The 21589-nt window shown below is 35.9% G+C and overlaps 2 protein-coding genes across 5 annotated transcripts; one reads left to right on the top strand and one right to left on the bottom strand.

Moving 5' to 3' along the window:
- Nucleotides 1–139: 139 nt before the first annotated feature.
- On the bottom strand, nucleotides 140–10581 carry polk (polymerase (DNA directed) kappa). 4 transcript variants are annotated; one of them, XM_079607114.1, is made up of 15 exons: nucleotides 10541–10581; nucleotides 10009–10220; nucleotides 9101–9220; nucleotides 8523–8675; nucleotides 8321–8452; nucleotides 8099–8243; nucleotides 6544–6738; nucleotides 6105–6229; nucleotides 5861–6027; nucleotides 5689–5721; nucleotides 5450–5546; nucleotides 3922–4093; nucleotides 1961–3004; nucleotides 1784–1835; nucleotides 140–1175 (listed from the first exon to the last, which is right to left on the bottom strand). In XM_079607114.1, the coding sequence occupies exons 2-15, from the start codon at nucleotides 10153–10155 to the stop codon at nucleotides 1073–1075; spliced, it is 2685 nt and encodes an 894-aa protein (XP_079463240.1). In that variant the 5' UTR covers nucleotides 10156–10220; nucleotides 10541–10581; the 3' UTR covers nucleotides 140–1072. The 4 variants fall into 4 exon arrangements, with proteins under 4 accessions (XP_079463240.1, XP_079463237.1, XP_079463238.1 ...); XM_079607111.1 differs by having other exon boundaries at nucleotides 6544–6741; nucleotides 10009–10201; XM_079607112.1 differs by having other exon boundaries at nucleotides 6544–6741; nucleotides 10541–10574.
- Nucleotides 10582–11105: 524 nt separating this feature from the next.
- Nucleotides 11106–13802, top strand: ifngr2 (interferon gamma receptor 2). Its single transcript, XM_079607115.1, has 7 exons — nucleotides 11106–11564; nucleotides 11671–11785; nucleotides 12030–12193; nucleotides 12297–12451; nucleotides 12563–12710; nucleotides 12907–13067; nucleotides 13313–13802. Exons 1-7 carry the CDS (start codon nucleotides 11510–11512, stop codon nucleotides 13436–13438), a joined length of 924 nt encoding a protein of 307 aa, XP_079463241.1. The 5' UTR covers nucleotides 11106–11509; the 3' UTR covers nucleotides 13439–13802.
- Nucleotides 13803–21589: the final 7787 nt, after the last annotated feature.

The following is a 21589-nucleotide window of genomic DNA, read 5'->3' as shown; positions in this document are numbered from 1 at the left end:
ATGTACAGCTATAGTATTAGGAATAAGGGTTATATTAAGTTATTATGTATACAGTATACACTGTTGAAAAGTTTAATTAAAGAAATTAATCCTTTTATCAAAAATGACAGTAAAAACATTTACACTGTTACAAAGTATTCAAATTAATGTTTGTTGTTTTGAACTTTATTCATCAAGGAATCCGGAAAAATAATGGTTTCCGCAAAAGCATTAAGCAGCACAACTCAACATTGTTTTCAACATTGATAAATATTTCCTGAGCACTAAATGGCCATATTAGAATGATTTCTAAAGGATCATGTGACACTGCAGACAAAACAGCCACTTTAAATGTGCAATATTAAACAATATTGCTTAAAAAAAAACAAAAAAACGTATTTTCAATCATAAGAGACATTTTAGCGACCCTAAACTTTTTGAATACTTTTCATTCCTTCTTGGATGAAGGTTAAACCTGTTTAAATGGTTTCCAAAGTAAGAAAAACACTGATATATGTCCATCCTTTAAAACACAAAACACCATTGTAAGATTAAGATTAAAAGGAAAATGTTTAATTATTTGTTTTTTACATTAATTTGAGGTGCAAATTAGAAGATACAATTACAATTCTGCATGTGTACAATTATGATACTTCTGTATATATTTGTTATTTAGGTGGTAAATATTATGTCATGGTCTAAAAATTGCTTTACACGCCCATACAAAAATAAATGCTAATTTCTGTTTATGCAAAGAATAAAATTATTTAAAAAATATTTGAGTCATCACTCATATATTAATGTAGAATTAACATCAATGATTTACATAAATATAGAAAGAGGAAAGTGCAAAAGTATAAATACGAAGCATTTTTTTCCACCACACAAATACACGTTTCTATAAATAGAAAAATACCCAAATATGTCACCAGCACCATCTCTTATCAAGTGCCATCTTATTAAATACCTGCTTTTCTTCAGTTTGCATATTTCTTACTCGCTCCTTCAACATATTCCCTGAAGTCCTTAAGGATTATCATGTCTTTTCTTCATAAATGAAAAGATCTGTGATCTTTCTGGAATTGTAACAGAATTAGACGTTTTGTCTGGTGTTGCCTTTGAAGAACTTGTCGATTGTGTGTTTTGTGCTCAACACTTTGCTTTTCTTTGCGGGAGGAAGAAGAGATGATCCTTGCCTGTAGTTAAAATGGAGAATACATAAGAAACAACAATAATAAGATACATTAGAGTTTAAAAGTTTGGGGTCGGTAAGATTTTTAATGTTTATGAAAGAAGTCTCTTATGCTCAAAATTAAAATGAACAGTAATATTGTGAAATATTACAATTTAAGAGAACTGTTTTTAATGTTTTTCCCTGTGATGCAAAGCTGAAATTTCAGCATCATTACTCCAGTCTTTAGTGTCACATGATCCTTCAGAAATCATTCTAAAATGCTGATTTGCTGCTCAAGAAACATTTATTTTTATTATCAATGAACCAAACAGTTGGTTGCTGCTTAATATTATACATTTATTTTTGTGGAAACAGTGTTCAAAGTTGTTGTTTTTCCAGGATCCTCTGATGAATGGAAAGATAAAAAATACACACTTATTTAAAAAAAAATTCTTTCAACATTATACAAATGTCTTTGTTACATTTTATCAATTTAATCCATTCTTGCTGAATACAAGTTAAAAAAATAAATAAATAATATTACTGACCCCAAACAGTATGCATGTACAGTACATTCAAATGATGTTCTTACAATATAATACTGTATTATCGTCTTTTACAGTTAAATACCTTTTGCTCTTTTCTCTCACTTTAGAAACTCTGCCCTGGTCCCCCAATTGGCCTGCAAAAGACAAAACAACAAGTGTATTATAATAATTTCCCTTGATTTACCATTTACTTGTCATAGTATCACTGTTATTTCCAAATGCGATTTCTTGCATTCTTCAACATTTGCTTTTGACTGACCTCTTACGCTCTCGAGTGCAGGCGTGTCTGAATGATCCACAGGAGGATGAGATCCTCTAAACTCCAGCAGAACTTCTTGGTTGAGACACATATCCACATGGCGGTTGAAGAGAGCGAGGTCACCGGTGCTCTGCAGCTGACTGCACACGGGACACGTCAAAGACGAGCCTTTCAAGTCAGATGACAACTCTGTGACGACAGCCGCAGGATTGTGTTTTGTGTGTGAGGCTTTAGAACTAGATTCAGAAAGAGGCCTTTTCTTATTAGGAACAACTGAACGCTTTTCATTTATTTTTGTCCTGTGACTAAAAAACGGAGTCTTGAAATCATTTCCGTCATCAGTTTCCACCACTGGCAAAGAGATGCTAGTGGACGGATTCTCTTCATCACAGGACAGTTTGTGGCTTGATGCAGGTGGTTCACTGTTGAGCTCTTCCTTTCGCTCACCTGCATCCGAATCTGTGTGTTCATTATCCATTGCACTGCCCTTCAGACATTCATCAATATGGTGGTTGAAGGCTGTGAGGTTTACATCCTTCATCTCTCTGTTGCAGACGGGGCAGGTGAGAAACTGCAGAACCTGGGTTGAGATTTTAAACGATGGCTTTAAAGTTGCATGTTTGTTTATGTATCCTGTTGCGTCTGTCCCCGAGTTTGTGTTTGTTGATGTTGTGTCTGATTGAGGGTTTGTTATTGGCAGAGTTGAAGCAGCCGCGTCAGCACTAATGTTTGTTGTGTCTGTACCAGAGATGATGATTTGCTCCTGCTGCTGCTGAAGTCGTTTTGACTGCGCTCTTTGAAAAAAGGACTGCTGCTTAGGTCCTGTTGATTTGGGTATTTGCTCAGACACAGAAGGTACTTTTATCTCAGTGGACTGCGGCTTTAGGAAACTGGCACTATCACTGCCTCCTCCTGCTTTGAGAGCAGATCCAGGACACTGCGTGAAACTGCCTGGATCAGATCCACCTTTCTGCAGGAACCCCATTATACTCCTCTGAAGAGGCTTTTTATTTTCAACGCTGATAAAGCCAGACACTCGAACGCCTGTTGAAAATCACACATCTCTTCATTAGCATGAGCATTTTATAAACAAATCTGAAACAAATACACAAAGAAGCTTCAGATAAAATAAAATAAAAAAATGTATCACTGTATTGTCAGATTCCTCATGCATGGTCAAATAAACCATTTTTAGATTGATATGCTTTAAGAAAAAATAATGGTACATTTTGTGTAAAGTTATGAACATACAGTACCGTCTCAAAAGTTTTGGATCAGTAAGATTTTTTTAAATATATATTAATTACCAATGATACATTCAATTGATCAAAAGTTACATTAAAGACATTTATTATGTTACAAACTATATATATTTTTATAAATATAAACTATACGTTTATAGTTCTATAAACTTTCAAAGAATGCTGAAAAAATGCATCACAAAAATATTAAGCAGCACAACTGTTTTCAATAGATAATAACAAGAAATGTTTCTTGAGCAGCACATCAGCATATTATAATGATTTCTGAAGGATCATGTGACACTGAAGACTGGAGTAATGATGCTGAACATCAAGCTTAGCCATAACAGGAATAAATTACATTTTGAAATCTATTCAAATAGAAAACCTTTATTTTAAACGGTTTCACAATATTCCTCTTTTACTGTTTTTTTTTTATCAAATAAATGCAGCCTTTGGTGATCATTTCTTTCAAAACAAGCAAAAAATCGTACAGACATCAAAGATTCGAACAGTCGTGCACACACACGTTACATATTTTATGAGGACTTTACTTCGACACAATGGTTTTTATACTGTACAAACTGTGTTTTCTACCCCCTTACACTAACCCTAACCCTACCCCTAAACCATTTTCAAAAAACATCATCATCTTAGTATGACGTATAAGCTGTTTTCCTCATGGAGACCAAAAAAATGTCTCACACACACACAATATACCCATGAGTCTTAGCTTTAGTGGCGGAGGGCTGACACTGTCAATCTCAGCTTTGAGAAGGTCTTTGGCAGCAGCAAAGATGTCCTCCTCAGTGCAGACAGCATACTGCAGTGTAAATGCTTTAGTCTTCACTTCAAAGTTGACATTCTTCAACTTTAAAGTAACAGTTTTCCCCTATGACACAAATAAATGTCATCGCATGTTAGACAAATATTTATGCACTTACTAATTGTTTATGGAGTCCAGATGACATTTCCTGAACTATTTCTGCACATAATAAACTTTTTTTTTAAATCTTTTAGGGGGTCATACAGACATATTTATAATATGTATCAACCAACTGTTTAATACATCAAGCAACAAAAAGTAAAATAATTGAAAAGTTTCCTCAACTACACAAATATGCAATACACAAGCACATGGTAGTTCAATGATGCTGATATTTATAACAAAACATCGTAAATGAATGAATTACTTAAAGGGTTAGTTCACCCAAAAATGAAAATAATGTCATTAATGACTCACCCTCATGTCGTTCTAAGCCCGTAAGACCTCCGTTCATCTTCGGAACACAGTTTAAGATATTTTAGATTTAGTCCGAGAGCTTTCTGTCAATCCATTGAAACTGTATATACAGTATACTGTCCATGTCCATAAAGGTAAAAAAAACATCATCACAGTAGTCCATGTGACATCAGTGGGTTAGTTAGAAGTTTTTGAAGCATCGAAAATACTTTTTGGTCCAAAAATAACACAAAATAAGACTTTATTCAGCATTGTATTCTCTCCCGGGTCTGTTGTCAATCTGCGTTCACGACTCCGCAGTGACGCTGCTGACGGAAGACGCTGATGACGTGTTATCTGGTGCGCCCGAGCTTCGTTTACAGTCTGAGGGAGACGCACGCTATATTCAAGCTATTCTACATTGTTTGCGTGGATATCATTTTTTTAATGGTGCGTAAATGTGCATGTCGCGGATGAGACACTTTTACAGCGTGCGTTTCCCTCAGTCTATAAATGAAGCTCGGGCGCACCAGATAACACGTCATCAGCGTCTTACGCCATCAGCGTAACTGTGAAGGATTGACAACAGACCCGGGAGAGAATACAATGCTGAATAAAGTCTTATTTTGTGTTATTTTCGATGCTTCAAAAACTTCTAACTAACCCACTGATGTCACATGGACTACTGTGATGATGTTTTTTTTACCTTTATGGACATGGACAGTATACTGTATATACAGTTTCAATGGACGGACAGAAAGCTCTCGGACTAAATCTAAAATATCTTAAACTGTGTTCCGAAGATGAACGGAGGTCTTACGGGCTTAGAACGACATGAGGGTGAGTCATTAATGACATTATTTTCATTTTTGGGTGAACTAACCCTTTAAAATAAACTTCAAACCATCTTAATTTTCACAGTGATATGCACGTTATCACTGGCTATATATGTGGTTTGGTATAAAACTGGGTGAAGCTACTTTTACTTTAATTTAGCCCGACGACAAGAGGGCGAAACACAGGTACCTTAAGGCCCTCTCGCTGTAGGTCCTGTGCTAGGTCATGACAGAGCTCCTTACACAGGGAATATTGCTCTTCTGCATCACTCATCTCCCCAAACGTCCTAAAAGAAAGAGTGAATATCAATGACACAAATTAAATAAGGGATGGAGGAAACAGAATGTTGATTTCAAGTTTATTGATTTACAAATTACAATAATGCTTGGGACTGATGCATGTGCTAAAGCCTTTATTGAGCAGATTACCTCTCAGTGCTCATGCTTTTTCTTTCTGAGTCCCTGAAATAAAAGACCAGATCGTCCATGAAATATTAAAATAGTAATCTTATTCCATATCCAACAAACCAGTTGCCCATGTAGTTTATTGATATTACTTAAGTATGTTTGATGCTGTAACATATACATTAATACTGCACACCTCTCAATATATGTGGAGCCCAAACCCAAAGATATGTGAAGGAAATGATGCCAAGAGGTTTCGGAAAAAAGCAGGGAAAGTAATGCCATCTGCTGGCCAAGTTGAGCACAGCTGACAACACCCAAAGCAGCAAGCATCTTCTCAGTCACCTTTCCAACACCAGACACCTGGAATAAATAAACAATAATATTAGGCCACGTCAATGAGCTATAAAACAGCCCAGGATAAGAGGGGTCAGGCGGACCTTTCTGACAGGAAGATCCTTCATAAACTCCATCACAATTTGTCTCTCAGGAGGAATTCGGTACTGGCCATTGGGCTTGTTCTTGTCACTGCATACTTTTGCAAGCATCATGTTTGGGGCAATACCTACAACAGAGAATAATTAGAAATTTCGTACATACAGTATAAAAACTGGATATACTTATGTTTTCAAGTTAAAGGCACAGTGTGCAAGTTTGTTCACGTCTCTGGTCGTCTCAATTCTGGTCTGTGTGTATTCATGTGTATTGGAGGAGGCGTGGCTTTAGACGGCATTTTGCAGGGAGGGTGGATTAGTATGCTTTCAATGCTAGCAGGCTAAAGTTAGCTTTTTCCAGATCACCTTTTGCACCTTTAATGCAAAAATCTTACATATTGTACCTTTAAGAGTAAAAACCAAATAAAAATCTCCACTCCCTCACCTGCACTGGCAGTAAGAGTCGTTTTCTGCTCAATACGGAAGCGCATCTCCCTCACAGCCTCCTCTACACTCGTCCCAAACACCTCAGCTTTCCCTTCAGCTCCTGACAGAGAGGTCGAGGAGCCGGGACTGTCCTCAAACAGCACAGGAGACAGTCCATCTTTTTCCGATTCACCCGCAAACCTTCCTGCATCATCTTCTTTTAATCAGAATAAAGAACAAACATCATGCTAATATAATTGTTCATATTAAAATACATTTTAATACATAATTAAAGCTTTCACAAAATAAAAAGTGGACCTCTTTTCAATCTTTTAGATGCCAACGACTCCGAAAAATGATCATCCTTGTGCGAGTGAATTTAAAATGCAGCTATAATTTTTATGAATAAAGACAATGCATCCCATGAAACATTTTTTTTTAAACTTAAAGGAGAACTCCGGTCAATTTTAACATTGAGCTCAATTTTTTGTAAATTTGGAGTGCTGTCAATACAGAGAACAACGACAAAAATCGGTGTTGCCTACACAGTGTTATCCTATTTTTAAAATCTGCACACTATTGACTTGAATGGGGTCTAATTTTAAACCTGCTTTTATTTCTCTTATCATCCTTGATGTGTCATTACAAGTGCCCAGCCATGTTGAGTGATTCCTTCAGAGTGAACACGAGTGAATCTGACTGCATTAGATGTGAAAGATATTAATAAAAATGATGTTATATCAGCCAGCGCAAATACCTGTATTTAGTTCCTGTTTTCGGTCGAAGTCCAAAGTAGTCGATTGTCGAGTTCACGCGCATAGGTTTAGTTACTTAGATCACGCGCGTGAACTCGACAATTTTGTCATTGTTCTCTGTATTGACAGCACTCCAAATTTACTAAAAATTGAGCTCAATGTTAAAATTGACCGGAGTTCTCCTTTAATTACATATTTGGTCTCAATTTGATTTAGGAGTCTTTACTACGAACTTACATAAAAAAATGTTGGGTACAATGTACTTATTGTGTTCATGTTGTATTGCAAAACACTTTCTGCTATTGAGGTGGGATACGGGTAAGGTTAGGGACATGCTTAGTGGTACTGGTAGGTTTAAATGATGGGTTAAGGTAAAAGGGAAGGATAAACAGTGTAATTATACATGTAATTACTGAAATCAATTACAGAAATTACATGCAGATACTCTTTAAATGCAAGTACAATGTAAAAATGTACACAATAACAGCATTGTATAAAATTATTAATTTAAAGATTAATAGTAATTAAAGACACTTAATATAAAGTGGGACCAGAAATTGATTTAAATTATAAATCTGTGCAAAATATTATTGGAAAATATCTATATTATGTTAAATTACTACTTTTTTCTACTTATAGTACTATAAGGTGTTTTTTAAAATTATTATTTTATTTTTTAAATAAATCATTATTACAATTACAAATATTTATTTATTTTCAATGTCTTTTTACACTGCTTATCTCCAATCTTTTCGACAGACCACAAATCTCTTCCAGTTTAAAAACCCCTGCACTAGTCAGTTGACTTCTGTAACACACCTGTCTTGGCATCACACATGTGATGTGTTCGCATGCTCTCCGGCCAGAGCTTCCGCTGCTCCAGATGCTCAGTGATGTCCAGATAAGCCTCGTCCAGACTCACAGTCATGAAATGAGGGTCATACTCTGAGAATATCTCCCGTACCTTAAAGACAGACCCAGGCATGAGGAAACGACAGCAGCTATGACTACTGAATGTCGCCGGCCTAACATATAACATACCTGGGCACTCACTGCTCTGTATTTGTCAAAGTTGGTGGGCATGATAACTAGGTTTGGACAGAGCTTCTTCGCAATGAACCCTGGCATGGCAGCACGGACACCAAACCTCCTGGCGTGGTAATTGGAGGTAGACTGGAATTGATAAAGACAATGTCAACAATGTGGACATGTGATGATGTTCCGTGAGGTTTCAGATTCTCACCAGCATGCTCATGGATCCCACTGCCATCGGTTTGTCCTTCAGCTCCGGGCAGTCTCTCATTTCTACAGCAGCATAGAACGCGTCCATGTCCACGTGAACTATCACACGGCCCAGATCTCGACCCCTCTCCAGTTCACATTTTAGTTTGTCCACCTATGGTGCGAAAACTCTTCAACAACTGAACAGGTATGTGGAAGTAATGCATTTCATTTTATATTTTGGGTAAAGCTCACAAAAATATGTCCAGCTCTTCGTTTCACTCCAGTTTATATTTTGCATAAAGACAATGTAGCTTATCTTATGACCATTAAGATTTAAGATTTATTGCATTGTAACAATAAAGCACAAAGAAATAATATCACGAAGCAATTATCATGACTATAAGGCATAATACACACGGTTCCTACAACTGTGTAAAACATTAATAAGACTCATCCGGTCCAGACAAAATTATTTCAAATAATGAATTCAAATTATTTAAATAATACATCCTATTTTTCAATATGATAGCATTTCAGTAATAACACTCAGGGTGAAATTGTCATAAGATTTATGACAATCATTAAAGAGTTGATTACCTCTGCTTGTGCTTGCTTCATCTGTTCTTTAGTGATTCTTGCTTTTTGCTCCATCATCTTTTCAATGCGCTGATTCACCTGCCGCTCCTTCTTAAGTTCATTCTCATAAAATTTAGATCCCTGTTATTCAAAATAACAAATTTATTAAAAAAAATTTCAACTGCATTATAAATGGGTCAATGTCATCACTGACCAGAACTGTAACTTGCTACTGTTAACTTCATATAAAGGCATTTAAACATTTAATTCATTTATAATATTAACCCTCGGTTTCACAGACAAGGCTTAAGCCTAGTCCTAAACTAAAATGCATGTTTAAGTTGTTTTAACTAAAAGCAACTGGCACTAGCATCTAAAAATGTGTCACTGCCATTGTTTTGTCTCAAGAGATGCGCACACCATTATTATTATTTTATTTTTTACTAAGGCACATTTAATTTTTTTTTTAACTAATTCAACTAAAGCCCAATCCTGGCTTAATCTAAGCCCTGTCTGTGAAACCAGGCTTAATTAGTTTAAAACACACATTTAACTTAAATGAAAATGATCATATTAATTGAGAGATTAATTGAGAATCTATTTTTTTTTTAAATGTCAGGACTATTGATGAATTAAAAGTTTACTAAAATAACTTAAAATTTGATGTCATGTTATTTATTAAAAAATGTATGTAAATAAATGAATAAATAATAAATCTAACAGAACAGCAATATAATGATACAGCATAACAATGTAACTTGATATAAACTTAATGACAGGCCAAACTTCACCCATACACATTAATATAGCCTAAATATTAATTGTATTTTTGTCTGATCTGCTTAAAAAAAAGCTTTATGTCTACGTTATTTGTCAACTACACATATACAAGTATAATACTGTATAACTTAAGTAAATAAATAGCTGACCTTGGAGGTTTCCAGAATGACCTTGTTGATCTTGTCTCTGTCCAGTCCCTCCATGCCAGCCTTGTTATCATTGAGAGCGATCCTGGAGAGAAGATCTGCTCCAGAGCAGCTCACACTCACAGCAGCATCTTGATGATGATCCTCCATTCCTGCTACTAGTAGGCTACTTTCACTTCATTCACCAAACTAACACCTGCGACCCAGTAAGCGACCTGCCATGGATGCTAAACGTCTAAATATTGAGGTCTTATTATGATAGCAGGCAAAATAATGTAGTTGTTTTTTTCTATTGACAGCTTTCCCTGTGCTAATTAGATAGCCTAGTTATCACTGAATGCATTGCAAAGCATTTGGTTTTAATTTAATTACGTTACTTGACTGTCTTACAGATACATTGCTAAAGAAACATAAACTAGTCAAGGATCCATGGGTTTACAGTCAACTAAAAAATTAAAACGATATAAAAGCGTTATTTGCCAAGCCATAGCTCCCATTTTTGAACGTCTTGTTCTCGAAAAGGATAAAAACTCACCACCATGAACGTCTTTATCGCCACCTGCTGTACTGGATTGTGAACATACACCATTCGGGGTTTATTGCTTGCTATGTGACATTTTGTTTATTGTGAGGGAATTCCAAACGACGTTTTTGCGCCATAGGCCACCCCGAAAAAGAGACGACATTTGTTGCGTTGTTTATTTCGAGTTAAAAATCGTTTTCGGTAATCAATGAAATCAATTATTATTAAGGAAAGGTTGAATGTAAGGTGGAAAAAACAATGGGATATGGAGAAGAAAAACAGGAGATTTGGACATACAAGACTAAACAGTACACTTTATAAAATGGGTAAACATGATACTGGAGGGTGTGAATTTTGTGGGCAATAAGAAACTGTGGAACATATTTAGCTGTACTGTCAGAAATAAGAGCCTGAAAGAAGGATTCTAATGCAAAATCTAGAAAAAATAAAATTTCAATTTATACTAGAAGATATTTTAGAAAATAACTCGGGAAATGATTGTTATAGTTTTATTTTTCAGTATAGAATAACTATTTTGTGTGAGAGGATATAAAAATGTAATTTTGATCTACACTTCATACCAGTCGGTGGCGGTAATACATCATTTTGTTGTTTGTCAACCGCCAATAAAATCTCATAGAAGAAGAAGAAGACAAGAGTCGTGGGCGGAAAAAGGAAACTAACAGACAGAAGCATCTGATTCAGCCACTGATTGCAACATAACGCTTACAAACGGGATTTATAAGTAAATAGGTAGTAAGAAAACAGTTATGTCGCATTTATTATTGGGTTTAACCGATATCTATGTGCTTTAATTTTATTGTGCGAGATCCTCTACTGACCTCGGTAGATTACGCTGTATTTATGCTGTTTACCGTAAGAGCCTAAGAGGAACTAGCGTGTTTCAACAAGAAAACCAGAATGGCGCTTCATCAAAAAGCCCAGCTTTCATGGTGAAAATATGGATACAAAACCGTAGAAATGACCCGCTACCTTCACGTATTTGCAGTTTTGATACTGATAATCGACAACATCGGTAAGGACTCAAATGATATGATTTGTGGAATTGCTTATTTTAAACAACGTGTCATTGCTTTCATGTCCTTAAAACAGCGTATAACGTTATCTGTTTTTTTTTTCAGAGAGGACATTCGGCTTAAAGCCCCCTCACGATGTTAAGATGGACGAATCAAATCTGCAGTGGGATCTTTCCAACGATGACAACGTGCTGTGTTCACTACAGTACAACCCTAAACGGTAAGTTATATTATGTTAAATGGATAGTTCAACCACAATGAAATTGTCATCATTTACTCACCCTCATGTTGCTCCAAACCCTTTTGATTTTTTTCTTTCTTCTACGAGTTATACAGAATTTCAGTCACCGTTCACTTTCCATAAAGTTAAAAAGTGAATGGTGACTGAGGTGGTCATATAAAACATCTCACTTACCTGCGCTATCATCTTGGCTTTAACTTATTATGTATTATTTTGATTTTAGCAAATCAGAGGATGAATGGCTCAATGTGTCGAGCCATACTGGAACAAAATTAAGAACATTTCAAATCACTCCTGAATTTTATGGAGCGGTATTTCGAGTTCGCACAGAGAAAGGAAACAACGTGTCAGAATGGCAGTATTCAAATCCGGTTCAGTGTGTAAATGGTAAAGATTGCTTTATGTGGTTATATGTACCTTCCATTTTAAATGTTTGTTTATCACCTCTAATATCTCTAACACAAATATCTATGTTCTTTGTGTTTCACAGTTAAATCTTGTTCCCCTGTGATGAATCTGATTGTAATCAATGAAAGGGTTTTCCTGATTTTGACACATATGGACCAGAGCTTGGAGAAAGAATATGGAGAGCACATTGAATTTAATATATCATACTGGAAAGTAGAGAACGGAAGATCCTCTAAGGTCTCTTGCATCCTTCACAAAAAAAGAAAAAGAAAAATGTAAACAAACATTAATTTCCTATTTCTGAAGGAGGAGTAGTGTAAAGCTGACAAGAGTTTTTTGTTCCTACAGCTGGAGTCTATTATTACGGATAGAAAAAAGGAACCCTTACCTGACCTGGAATCAGAGCAAAACTACTGTTTCCAGGTTGAATATTTGAAGTACAATAAGCCTTATGGAAATGCTAGCGAGGAAAAATGTAAAATCATCCCTGAAACATGTAAGTCTTATTCACTTGTGCTCTTACTAGAGCACAAACTGCATCAGCTTCATTCATAGTGTGTGTGATTAAACCCAATCAGAAATTCATTAACTTTTAGTTACTTAAATGAATCACATGCTGCAATACATTATTCATTTTGCTCAAGTGCATTAATTGTTTAACTGAAATGTGTTCTTTCATTCTTCCTGTGTAGCTGAAGCTGTAAGGAGACGTGCTTTGCTCTATATTATTATGACCACACTTTTTGTTTCGGCCATGTGTGGTATCTGCATTTTTGTACTTTTTAAATACCACAAAAAGGTGAAACGACTATTGCAGCCAGTCCAACTGGAAATTCCTTACCACTATCGAGAGGTACACATCCATATTTTATCATTATTAATCAATTGAGATAAAGTAAAGTAACTGAATGGTAGCTCTAATATGGAAACCTGTAACAATTAACTACTTTTATGATAAACATTGTTTTGGTGCATGTTGTCGGATTTGAGGCCTGCTATCATCAGGCAACACATTTTTCTTAAATCATCCATCAGTTTAAAGAGTTAGATGTAAATTATTTTTTAAAATTAGGATTTATGTTCTTTCCCTTTATGTAGGTTCTGAATGATGGGTTTCCTCTGCAAGCATGTCCAAGTCCCAGCAGTCAGAGTCTACGGTCATGTGACTTGATCACAGTAATAGAGAACAGCAATGAGGAACAAGAGAAAATATATTTGACTTAAAGATTGTGACTTTACATACATATTCACATTTTGTGGTATTTTTTATTTGCAATTAACATACTTTGCACATCACTAACAAGCTTACAAATTGAGATCTTTCCTCTCTAAATGTATCAGAAAAACGGTTACATGAGCATTAATATTATTGTTGTTTAATGTTTATTTGGTTTAGATTAGATTGCAATGATTAATATTTCTAGCACTTTTAACACTAAATCTGAAAATAACTTTTTTTTTTGCCACCATTTTAGAATGATGTAATTGCTATCTATATTTAATCTGCACTAATATCCATGATGGGCTAAGTAGAGATTCAGCTAAAGAAAATAACTAAATTCTGACCATAAACATTAAAATAACTTAATTTTTTTTAAGAATTCTTCAAATCACTGTAATATATTTTAGTTGTTTTTGTTTAGCCATTACAATAAATGGTTGCTCCATTTGACCCTCTGATTTTCTTTCCCTATTTCAACTCCACTCCACCAGCTCTACACAGTTGGTCTTCCCTCAGAGCATCGTTTCTTGTATATGTCCCTCATTATTTACATTTCATTCTATGTTTTTAAATGTATAGTTTTGTTGAATGTCGTTATTATTGTGAAATTCATTTGGTTGCCAAAATGTAGAAATATATTCAAGCATTTCATATAGCAACTATACACTGATAGAGTTAATTAGGTAAGTAGAGTCTGTGTCAGCTTATTTTAATTGCGTTCAATTGGGCTGCTTTTGGTAAAAGCTTGCCCTTTGTGTTTTTCTATGTTCTGGAAAGTTTTGGTAAGTGCCTACATTTCTGCTAGTGGCCATTTAACATGCGATACAAAGTTAGTAATTTTGGGAGCTTACTATTTTTTTATACTGTGAAATTGAAAAATGATAGTGTAGTTTTAAATGTTTGAAAACTACTGCTAAGCTCTCACTATGCTCTTAGTTGAGAAATTAGACATTTGTCTTTTTTTGCACAACTGTGAAATTATGCTGTTAAAGCTGTTTATTTTTTTTACTTTTTGATTTATACAGATAACTTTTACTGTAAACCTGCTCATGACTATATGTGCAAAGTTTCTCAGTTGAGAAATGGGTGCCATAAAAAAGGTAAATTATAAAAACAAAAAAAACATTAGTGTTTCCTCATTATTCCTGTATTATTTTCAGTTATTAGCATGAGTTAAGTATGCTAATTGCTTCATAATGCAGATTTTACCTAAAAAAAACCGACTTTGTCCAACCACAAGAGGGCACAAGCCTACTTGACATAAGCACTCAAGGAAAAGCCAACCACAAACTTCCTAAACCTTTCTGCTTTTCGCAGAAAACCTAATATTTTGCAGCATTAGTAATATTTTTTTACCTGATGAAAAGACACATGTTATTCCATAAGAAAACCAGGAGTGAAATGCCAGGACTGGTTTAGTTTGAACTGTGAACTTTTGCACCCTGTTTTCTCCACAGAACATCCGATCTTTGCATGAGACTGAAGAATGAAACTAAGAATGTGCCAGCGGCATACAATGTGTTGGATAGCTTTAGAGATGATAGGGAACAGACTTAAACCCCTTAACTGTTCCTCCTGAAGCCGTTGTCTCAATATCTCCATCAAAGGAATGTTAAGCCTCCACGCAGACCCACTGTGAGGAAAGAAGGGCTTCAAATACTTGAAGCAGACAGGTGTTTACTCAAGTGATGCTTGCTTTGACACATGGATGTTAACTTTGTGTCCTGAGAAAAACTGTCAAAGAGTTTGTTATTATCTAAACACTTTAAACTACCATGAAAAGAAGCACCTAAAACCAGCCTCAGAAGTTGGTCTTGGATGGTTTAGCTGGTTTAAGCTGGTCTTGGACCTATATCTTGACTAACAGGCTGGCCAAGCTGTTTAGTTGGATGGCCAGTTGGTCTTCCAGCTAAGGCTGTTTTAGCTATAGCCTACATTTTTGCTGTTAGTTTTTCCTTTAGAAAAGATCGGAAGACTTTTAATGAAAGCAAAAGCTGTAGAACAACTGATATAGTATAACCTTCGGTCTATGGGTCTAATAAAGCCATTCTTGTGTGCAAAAGGTCAATCTCTCAAGGTATGATTTAAAGAACGGAAAGAAGTACTTTTGATTCAAAAGGATGTTTTAAAAGTTGAGGTGATCATCAGCTTGGAGTCGCAACAAATGCTCAAATTAATTTAGAGTTGCATTCATTCATCGTGTGCATTCTTTAGTCATTTTAACAGGATTGACTTCTATATGAGCATTAATTCTCGTTACATAATTATCAGCAAGCTAACTGCATCCTCATTACTACAACATGCTAGAGTCTTTTTAAAAGTTTGGAGTCAGTAAGATGTATTTGAAAATAAATTAATTGTATGCATGAGGATTAATTAAATTGATCAAAAGTGACAGTAAAGACATATAATGTTACAAAAGATTTCAATTCTAAATGCTGTTCTTTTGAACTTTCTATTTATCAAAGAATTATATATATATATATATATATATATATATATATATATATATATATATATATATTATAGAGAAGTAACATTTTTTTCTTGAGCAGCAAATCAGAATTTCTGAAGAATCATGTGAGACTGATTGACTTGAATCATTCAATGTTACATTTGACAAAATTAGATTTTACAATAGGCCTATTAGGAATTTTTAAATTGTAATAATATTTCACAATATTACCATTTTGTACAGTACCTATTTGTACTGTATTTTCAATAAAATAAACGAAAAACAAAAACATTTCAGAAATCTTCAGAAAAAAATTCTGAAAAAACCAAGCTCAAACTTAATTTGAACAGCATTAAACATGCATGTATTTAGCCAATGTGCAACCCATAGTGAAATATTTCAGAATCAAAACATATTTTTAAGCTGAAAACCACATTATAACTTACTACATATTCTTATCTATTTATGACAAGCTTATTTGTTATCGGAATGGACTTTCAAACAAACATGGACAAGATGTAAGCCAAGACCTGTCATGTCCGTGCGTGACAGCTAAGATTGAAGAAGTGCATTCCCTCAATGTCACAGTGTCTGGTGGTTCCCTGGGTTTAACATTAGAGGTCTCAGTTTTCACGGTGTCTAGGCATTTTCACTACATTTCCCATAATCCTGTCTGTCACTGATTGTTAATTTCCTTCAGCTGTTTCTCCTCACCTTGTTTGCACTTGTGTATATATACCCTGTCTGTTTAGTGTTTGTCACGGAGTCCTTGTTGATTGTCCCCACACTTCCGTTCCTGTTGCTGCCCGTTTCTTGTCCTTGTTCATGTCTTGTGTCTTTGGATTGCCCTATCGGATTTTGACCCTTGCCTGGACTGGTTTTGTGAGTACGGATTACCCTATTAAAGAATACTGCTTTTGGATCTTCGTGTCTTGTGTGTGTGTCGTGACACTCAATTACTAAACTATTATAAACCCCAAGAAGAACCATAACAGCGACTAGTGGGATTTTGTTCAATTCTGTTTGCAAAAGAAGACTCCGATTCATCCACTGATTAAATCTGTGACTTTCTGTAGATTGCAGCATTGCACCAGTATGTGGCGACCAGTGAATGTTTGAGTATTATGATCCCATCTTGGTAACACTTTATAATAATTGCACACTAAGCATTAGTTAAGCATTAGTAAACAGTTAATTCATCATTTATAAAACATTAATAGACATTAATAAGCAGATTATAAAAATGCAGCAAAAATGCTTTATTCTTGATTTTAAAAGCATATCTATAATATGTTTTTGTTTAATAATTGTATTTTCATACTTTATTAATGATCAATCTATCATTTCTAAATGAAGTATTGCAATTATTTACAAACCAGTTATTTAAGAGTTGTCAGTGGTTCATAAGATTACTTAGAAAGTGTAAGTAAAGTATTAATAAACTATGTAAATGTACATTCATACATCTTATGCATAATAGTTACTTAGTGTTTTAATAAATGCTTTATTAACATGCATTTCTACTGTAATTCAGGGTTAATTCAGGTATTTATAAAGCATTTAGTAGTGGTCAGTTAACTATTTTTGTGAGCTCATCTAAAGTGAGGACTATTTATGCCTTGTAAAGTATTTATGAAGGAGATTTAAAGGCTGTTAATATTTCTGTTCTGTATCACTGTGTTGTGTTTGTTTCCTTTTTCGGCTTAGAAGACAAATGAGCCTTTAAATCTCCTTTGTAACTGCTTTACAAGGTATGAATAGTCCTTACTTTAGATGAGCTCACAAAAATAGTTAACTGACCACTATAAATGCTTTATACCCGAATTTACTCCATTTACTTACACTTTCAAAGTGATCTTATGAATCACTGATCACTCTTAAAACTCTTACATCTGGTTTGTAAATAATACTATACTTCATTTAGAAATTATAAATGGATCATTAATAAAGTATGAAAATACAATTATTAAACCCATTATAGATAAATCAAGAATAAAGTATTTATTTACATAGCCTATATATATATATATATATATATATATATCTTTAAAAAAATAATAATAATAATTAAGATATCTTGCCGTTTCCTATCAATAGTGTAAATCAGTGTTTCTCAACTGGTTCTGACTGCGCTGCGGAGTGTGCAGTCAAAGAAACAACAACAACAAAAAAAACGTAATTCTAAATGTTTTTTTCTGATGCAATACTTTTATTTTGAAAGACGTGTGTGAAAGCTGTTGACTCTTCTGTCAGACACAGTATAAGTAAAGAGTAAAAAACGTAAAAAAAGTAAAAACGTTGTCCCGATTCAGTATCTGCAGTCAGATTAGATGTTGCCAAGCAGGCTATATGTCAGTGTCATTATTCTAACATTATTTTCATATCTTCTTAAAAGTCTCTCACCTCAGTCATTACTGTGCTCGTTGCGTGCACTCTTCAATTGCACGTGCAAATGTGGCCGCGCGCGTTGTATATCTCTCCACTAGCGCAAAAGAAACTACAAACATGCAATGTCGTGGTCTTGTTGTCAATTAGTAAGTCATATAATAAAAGTAAAGTACGAATAAATCAGTGTAATCTTCATGTATGTTAATACAACCAGCCACGTGACAGAACACCAAACGAACAAAGTAAATAGCGGCGTGTTTTCTAAGATTATCTTTTCTGTTTTCGTGTTCAGTGTTTTTGTTCCATCTACACCCCTGCTTGCACCATGGACTTTCCAGTAATGAAACTATTGTGCCTTGAACAGGGAGCTTCGCAACATATTTGGAATGGGTGCTGGCTGGCTTCCTGCGGATCAACGTTCACCATCGAGGACGGTGCCAGCCCCACTGCCCATCCAGCGCCCAGCCAGAACGACGAGGATCGATGCCCTGACCCCACCGCAGGTAGCTTGACGGAGATCGCCGCGATGTATGAGCCCGCGCCCCAAGAGCGTCAAAGGATCACATCGCCACAGAGCCCGACCAGCGCGCATGACCAGGTGTGTGAGCCGGCCGAGCCATTCATCGCCAAGGGAGTGCTGGTGGACTTTGAGGGTTCGGAAGTGAGACCCGCAACACCCACCCCCCGCCACTGAGATTGAGTGTTTGGCCAAGACACTTTTTGATTTTGAGTTTGGAGAGGACATTATTCTAGCCCCGGTACTACTTCCCAAACCAGTCTGTCTTCTGTCTGTCGCCTAGCCCCCTTCTCCCACCACCTTTCCAGAGAATTTAAACCGCAATTTTTTGGGGGGTTTCTGCCTTGGCCATCAGTCTTCCGTCGCTCTGGCACCCGCGCTCCTTCTGCCCTCTACCTCAGCGTGGTTGCATGGACTCCCTCTGCATGTCGGCTCCACCTTGGTCAGACATCGCTTCACCTGTCTGCTGCTCTCTGGTCCTCCACCCCTTCAGCTGCAGCTCGCTCCGCTCTACCTCAGGCTCCGCCTCCACCCTCGGTCACTCCAGCTTGCCCTCAGACGTCCGGATCCCCACCACGATCTCGGGAGGTTGTCACTGAGGCTCAGTCGCGGCCACAGTTTTTTGTAATCTCTCCACCACCTCGGCTCATCAGCTGCGCGGTGGGCTCCATTCACGCCGTCATTGCCTCCTGTCCTGTAATCCCCATGGGGGCCCTCATCAGTGTTCCTCCATGGGTCCTCCCACCTCCATGCCGCCATGGGGCACTCCTCTAACCGTGGCCTGGATGAAAAGACATCATCCCCTGCTCAAGGTCATCCCTTGGCTCACTTCACCTTCATCACCACCCTGGACTTTGTTATTCGTCAAGGTCGTGCCTACCGGGAGGGGGTGTTCTGTCACAATCACGTTAGTTTGGACTTGTGTGTTTGGTCATCATCTGCCAAAGTCATTTATTTGTTGTCACAAACACTTATTCTGTTCGGCTGTGCACTCATCAATCACCATCATTATCACCTGTATATAATATCAACATATTATGTTCAGTTCTGTTTCAGTTCAGTGTCCGGTGTCGTCTATTGTGGACGTGTTGTATGTTGGTCTGTTCGTTTGGATTACCCGATGGATTTATTAAATATTGCCTTATTGCCTTTACCTTCATCTTCATTTATGTTTATACAAGCAGCCCCATGACACTCACATACTCAAAATGATCAAGATGAACTATGATAATGATAACAGTATTGGGTGCAAAATTCTTTCTCATGCTCCTACAAGAGTCTAAAGAGTAGCCTATGTATCTTGATGATGATACCAACGAGTTGATACCACTTACAATATTTCAGCCCTTTAAAAACACAGTATTTAATTATATTAAATTAGTTTTAATATAGATTTTGTGATGATTGGTTTTTGAGTTCACAAACGGTCAAGTGTTTAGCTAATAGTATGCTGATGGATATTTGTATTTTGAGAGCTCTTACTGGAAGTCTAGAAAAAGCAGTTATATAACTTGAGGCAATACACAGCAGTCTTTACGTGACATGATCTCCCTGGAGTCAATGACAAGATCCTCTCTTGATCTGAGTGTCTGTGTGTGTGTGTATTTTCCTCTTGCCTCAAGATGAGAAGGTGAGTGTACTTGTCTTGTAAGTATAGTATTTATGAGAAGGAAAAGAAGAGGGATGAACTGCATAGATTCCAGGAGTCTCCTAAAACAAGAAACATCAAAATAAGACTGTCTGGATCAAAAGTGTTTAGAGACAGTTGAAACTTTAAAACTGTTGCATGCCATCATACAATAAATGCTTCAGAAAGCTCTCAGAGTGATGTTTTAGTTCAAGAGAAATGGATTAAGATTGTCTGCCAAGAAAAAAAAAAGTCAATAGAGCAACAAGGCCTTCAAAATCCCTTCAGTGGTTTATTTTGCTGATTTAAAACCTGCAGATAACACCATACACATAGCCTACTTCTGTCCTTGTCTGTCCACATAACTATAGCAACCTCCAGTCTGTCTGAAACAGTTTGAAGGCAACTCATAATGTCTTCATTCTTTTCTGCATACATATGGGCAACATTTAAAGAATATTTTCCGCTACAATGAATAGTGCATTTAGAAACAATCAAAATAACTTCACCTTCCTCTTGCAGCAACATCTCCTCTCTTCTCTGATGACTTTCCTTTTTACTCGGATACACGTCACACTAAGGAAGAAAAGACCATTGCAACTTCCGTTTCGTGCCAACTTAAAAAACATTTGCAATGTTACGTAACACAAACTGCAACAGTTTGATTTGTCAATCATTTATAGTCATCATTTAACCTCTAATTAGTTAATTAATTAGAATGTGTAATTTATGTTGTTGAACAAAACAGGGAATATTTTTGAATGTTAACAGATCCTTTTAAAATGAAAAGCCATACGAAATTTCCAAGGGTTCGCAAGGCTAGTAAATGCTAAATCTCTTCTGAGTTTTATAGGACTACAAAATGCATCTCTATGAAAGCAACATAAATTCTTCTAAATCAAAAACATAAATGGTATAAATTGTAATGCTGACAATTTTCATTACGCTCTGAAAATAAGATCTTTGAATCCATCCATCCATTCTCCATGCAGCTTATGTAGTAGACCTGTGAATCATTAAAACAAATTTATTCTAAAAGAAAACTATTGATATTTCTAAATTATTTAATTGAAACTAGACAGAAGTTCAGCTACAGTTCAAAACTCAAAAGCGGAAATATATATATATATATAAAAAAACAGCTATTAGGCTACTTTCCACCACCA

This window comes from Phoxinus phoxinus (assembly GCF_949152265.1).
Source record: "Phoxinus phoxinus genome assembly, chromosome: 3".
Taxonomy (NCBI): domain Eukaryota; kingdom Metazoa; phylum Chordata; class Actinopteri; order Cypriniformes; family Leuciscidae; genus Phoxinus; species Phoxinus phoxinus.
The sequence above is the reverse complement of the archived record's forward strand: the minus strand, read 5'-3'. Positions and strand labels throughout refer to the sequence as shown.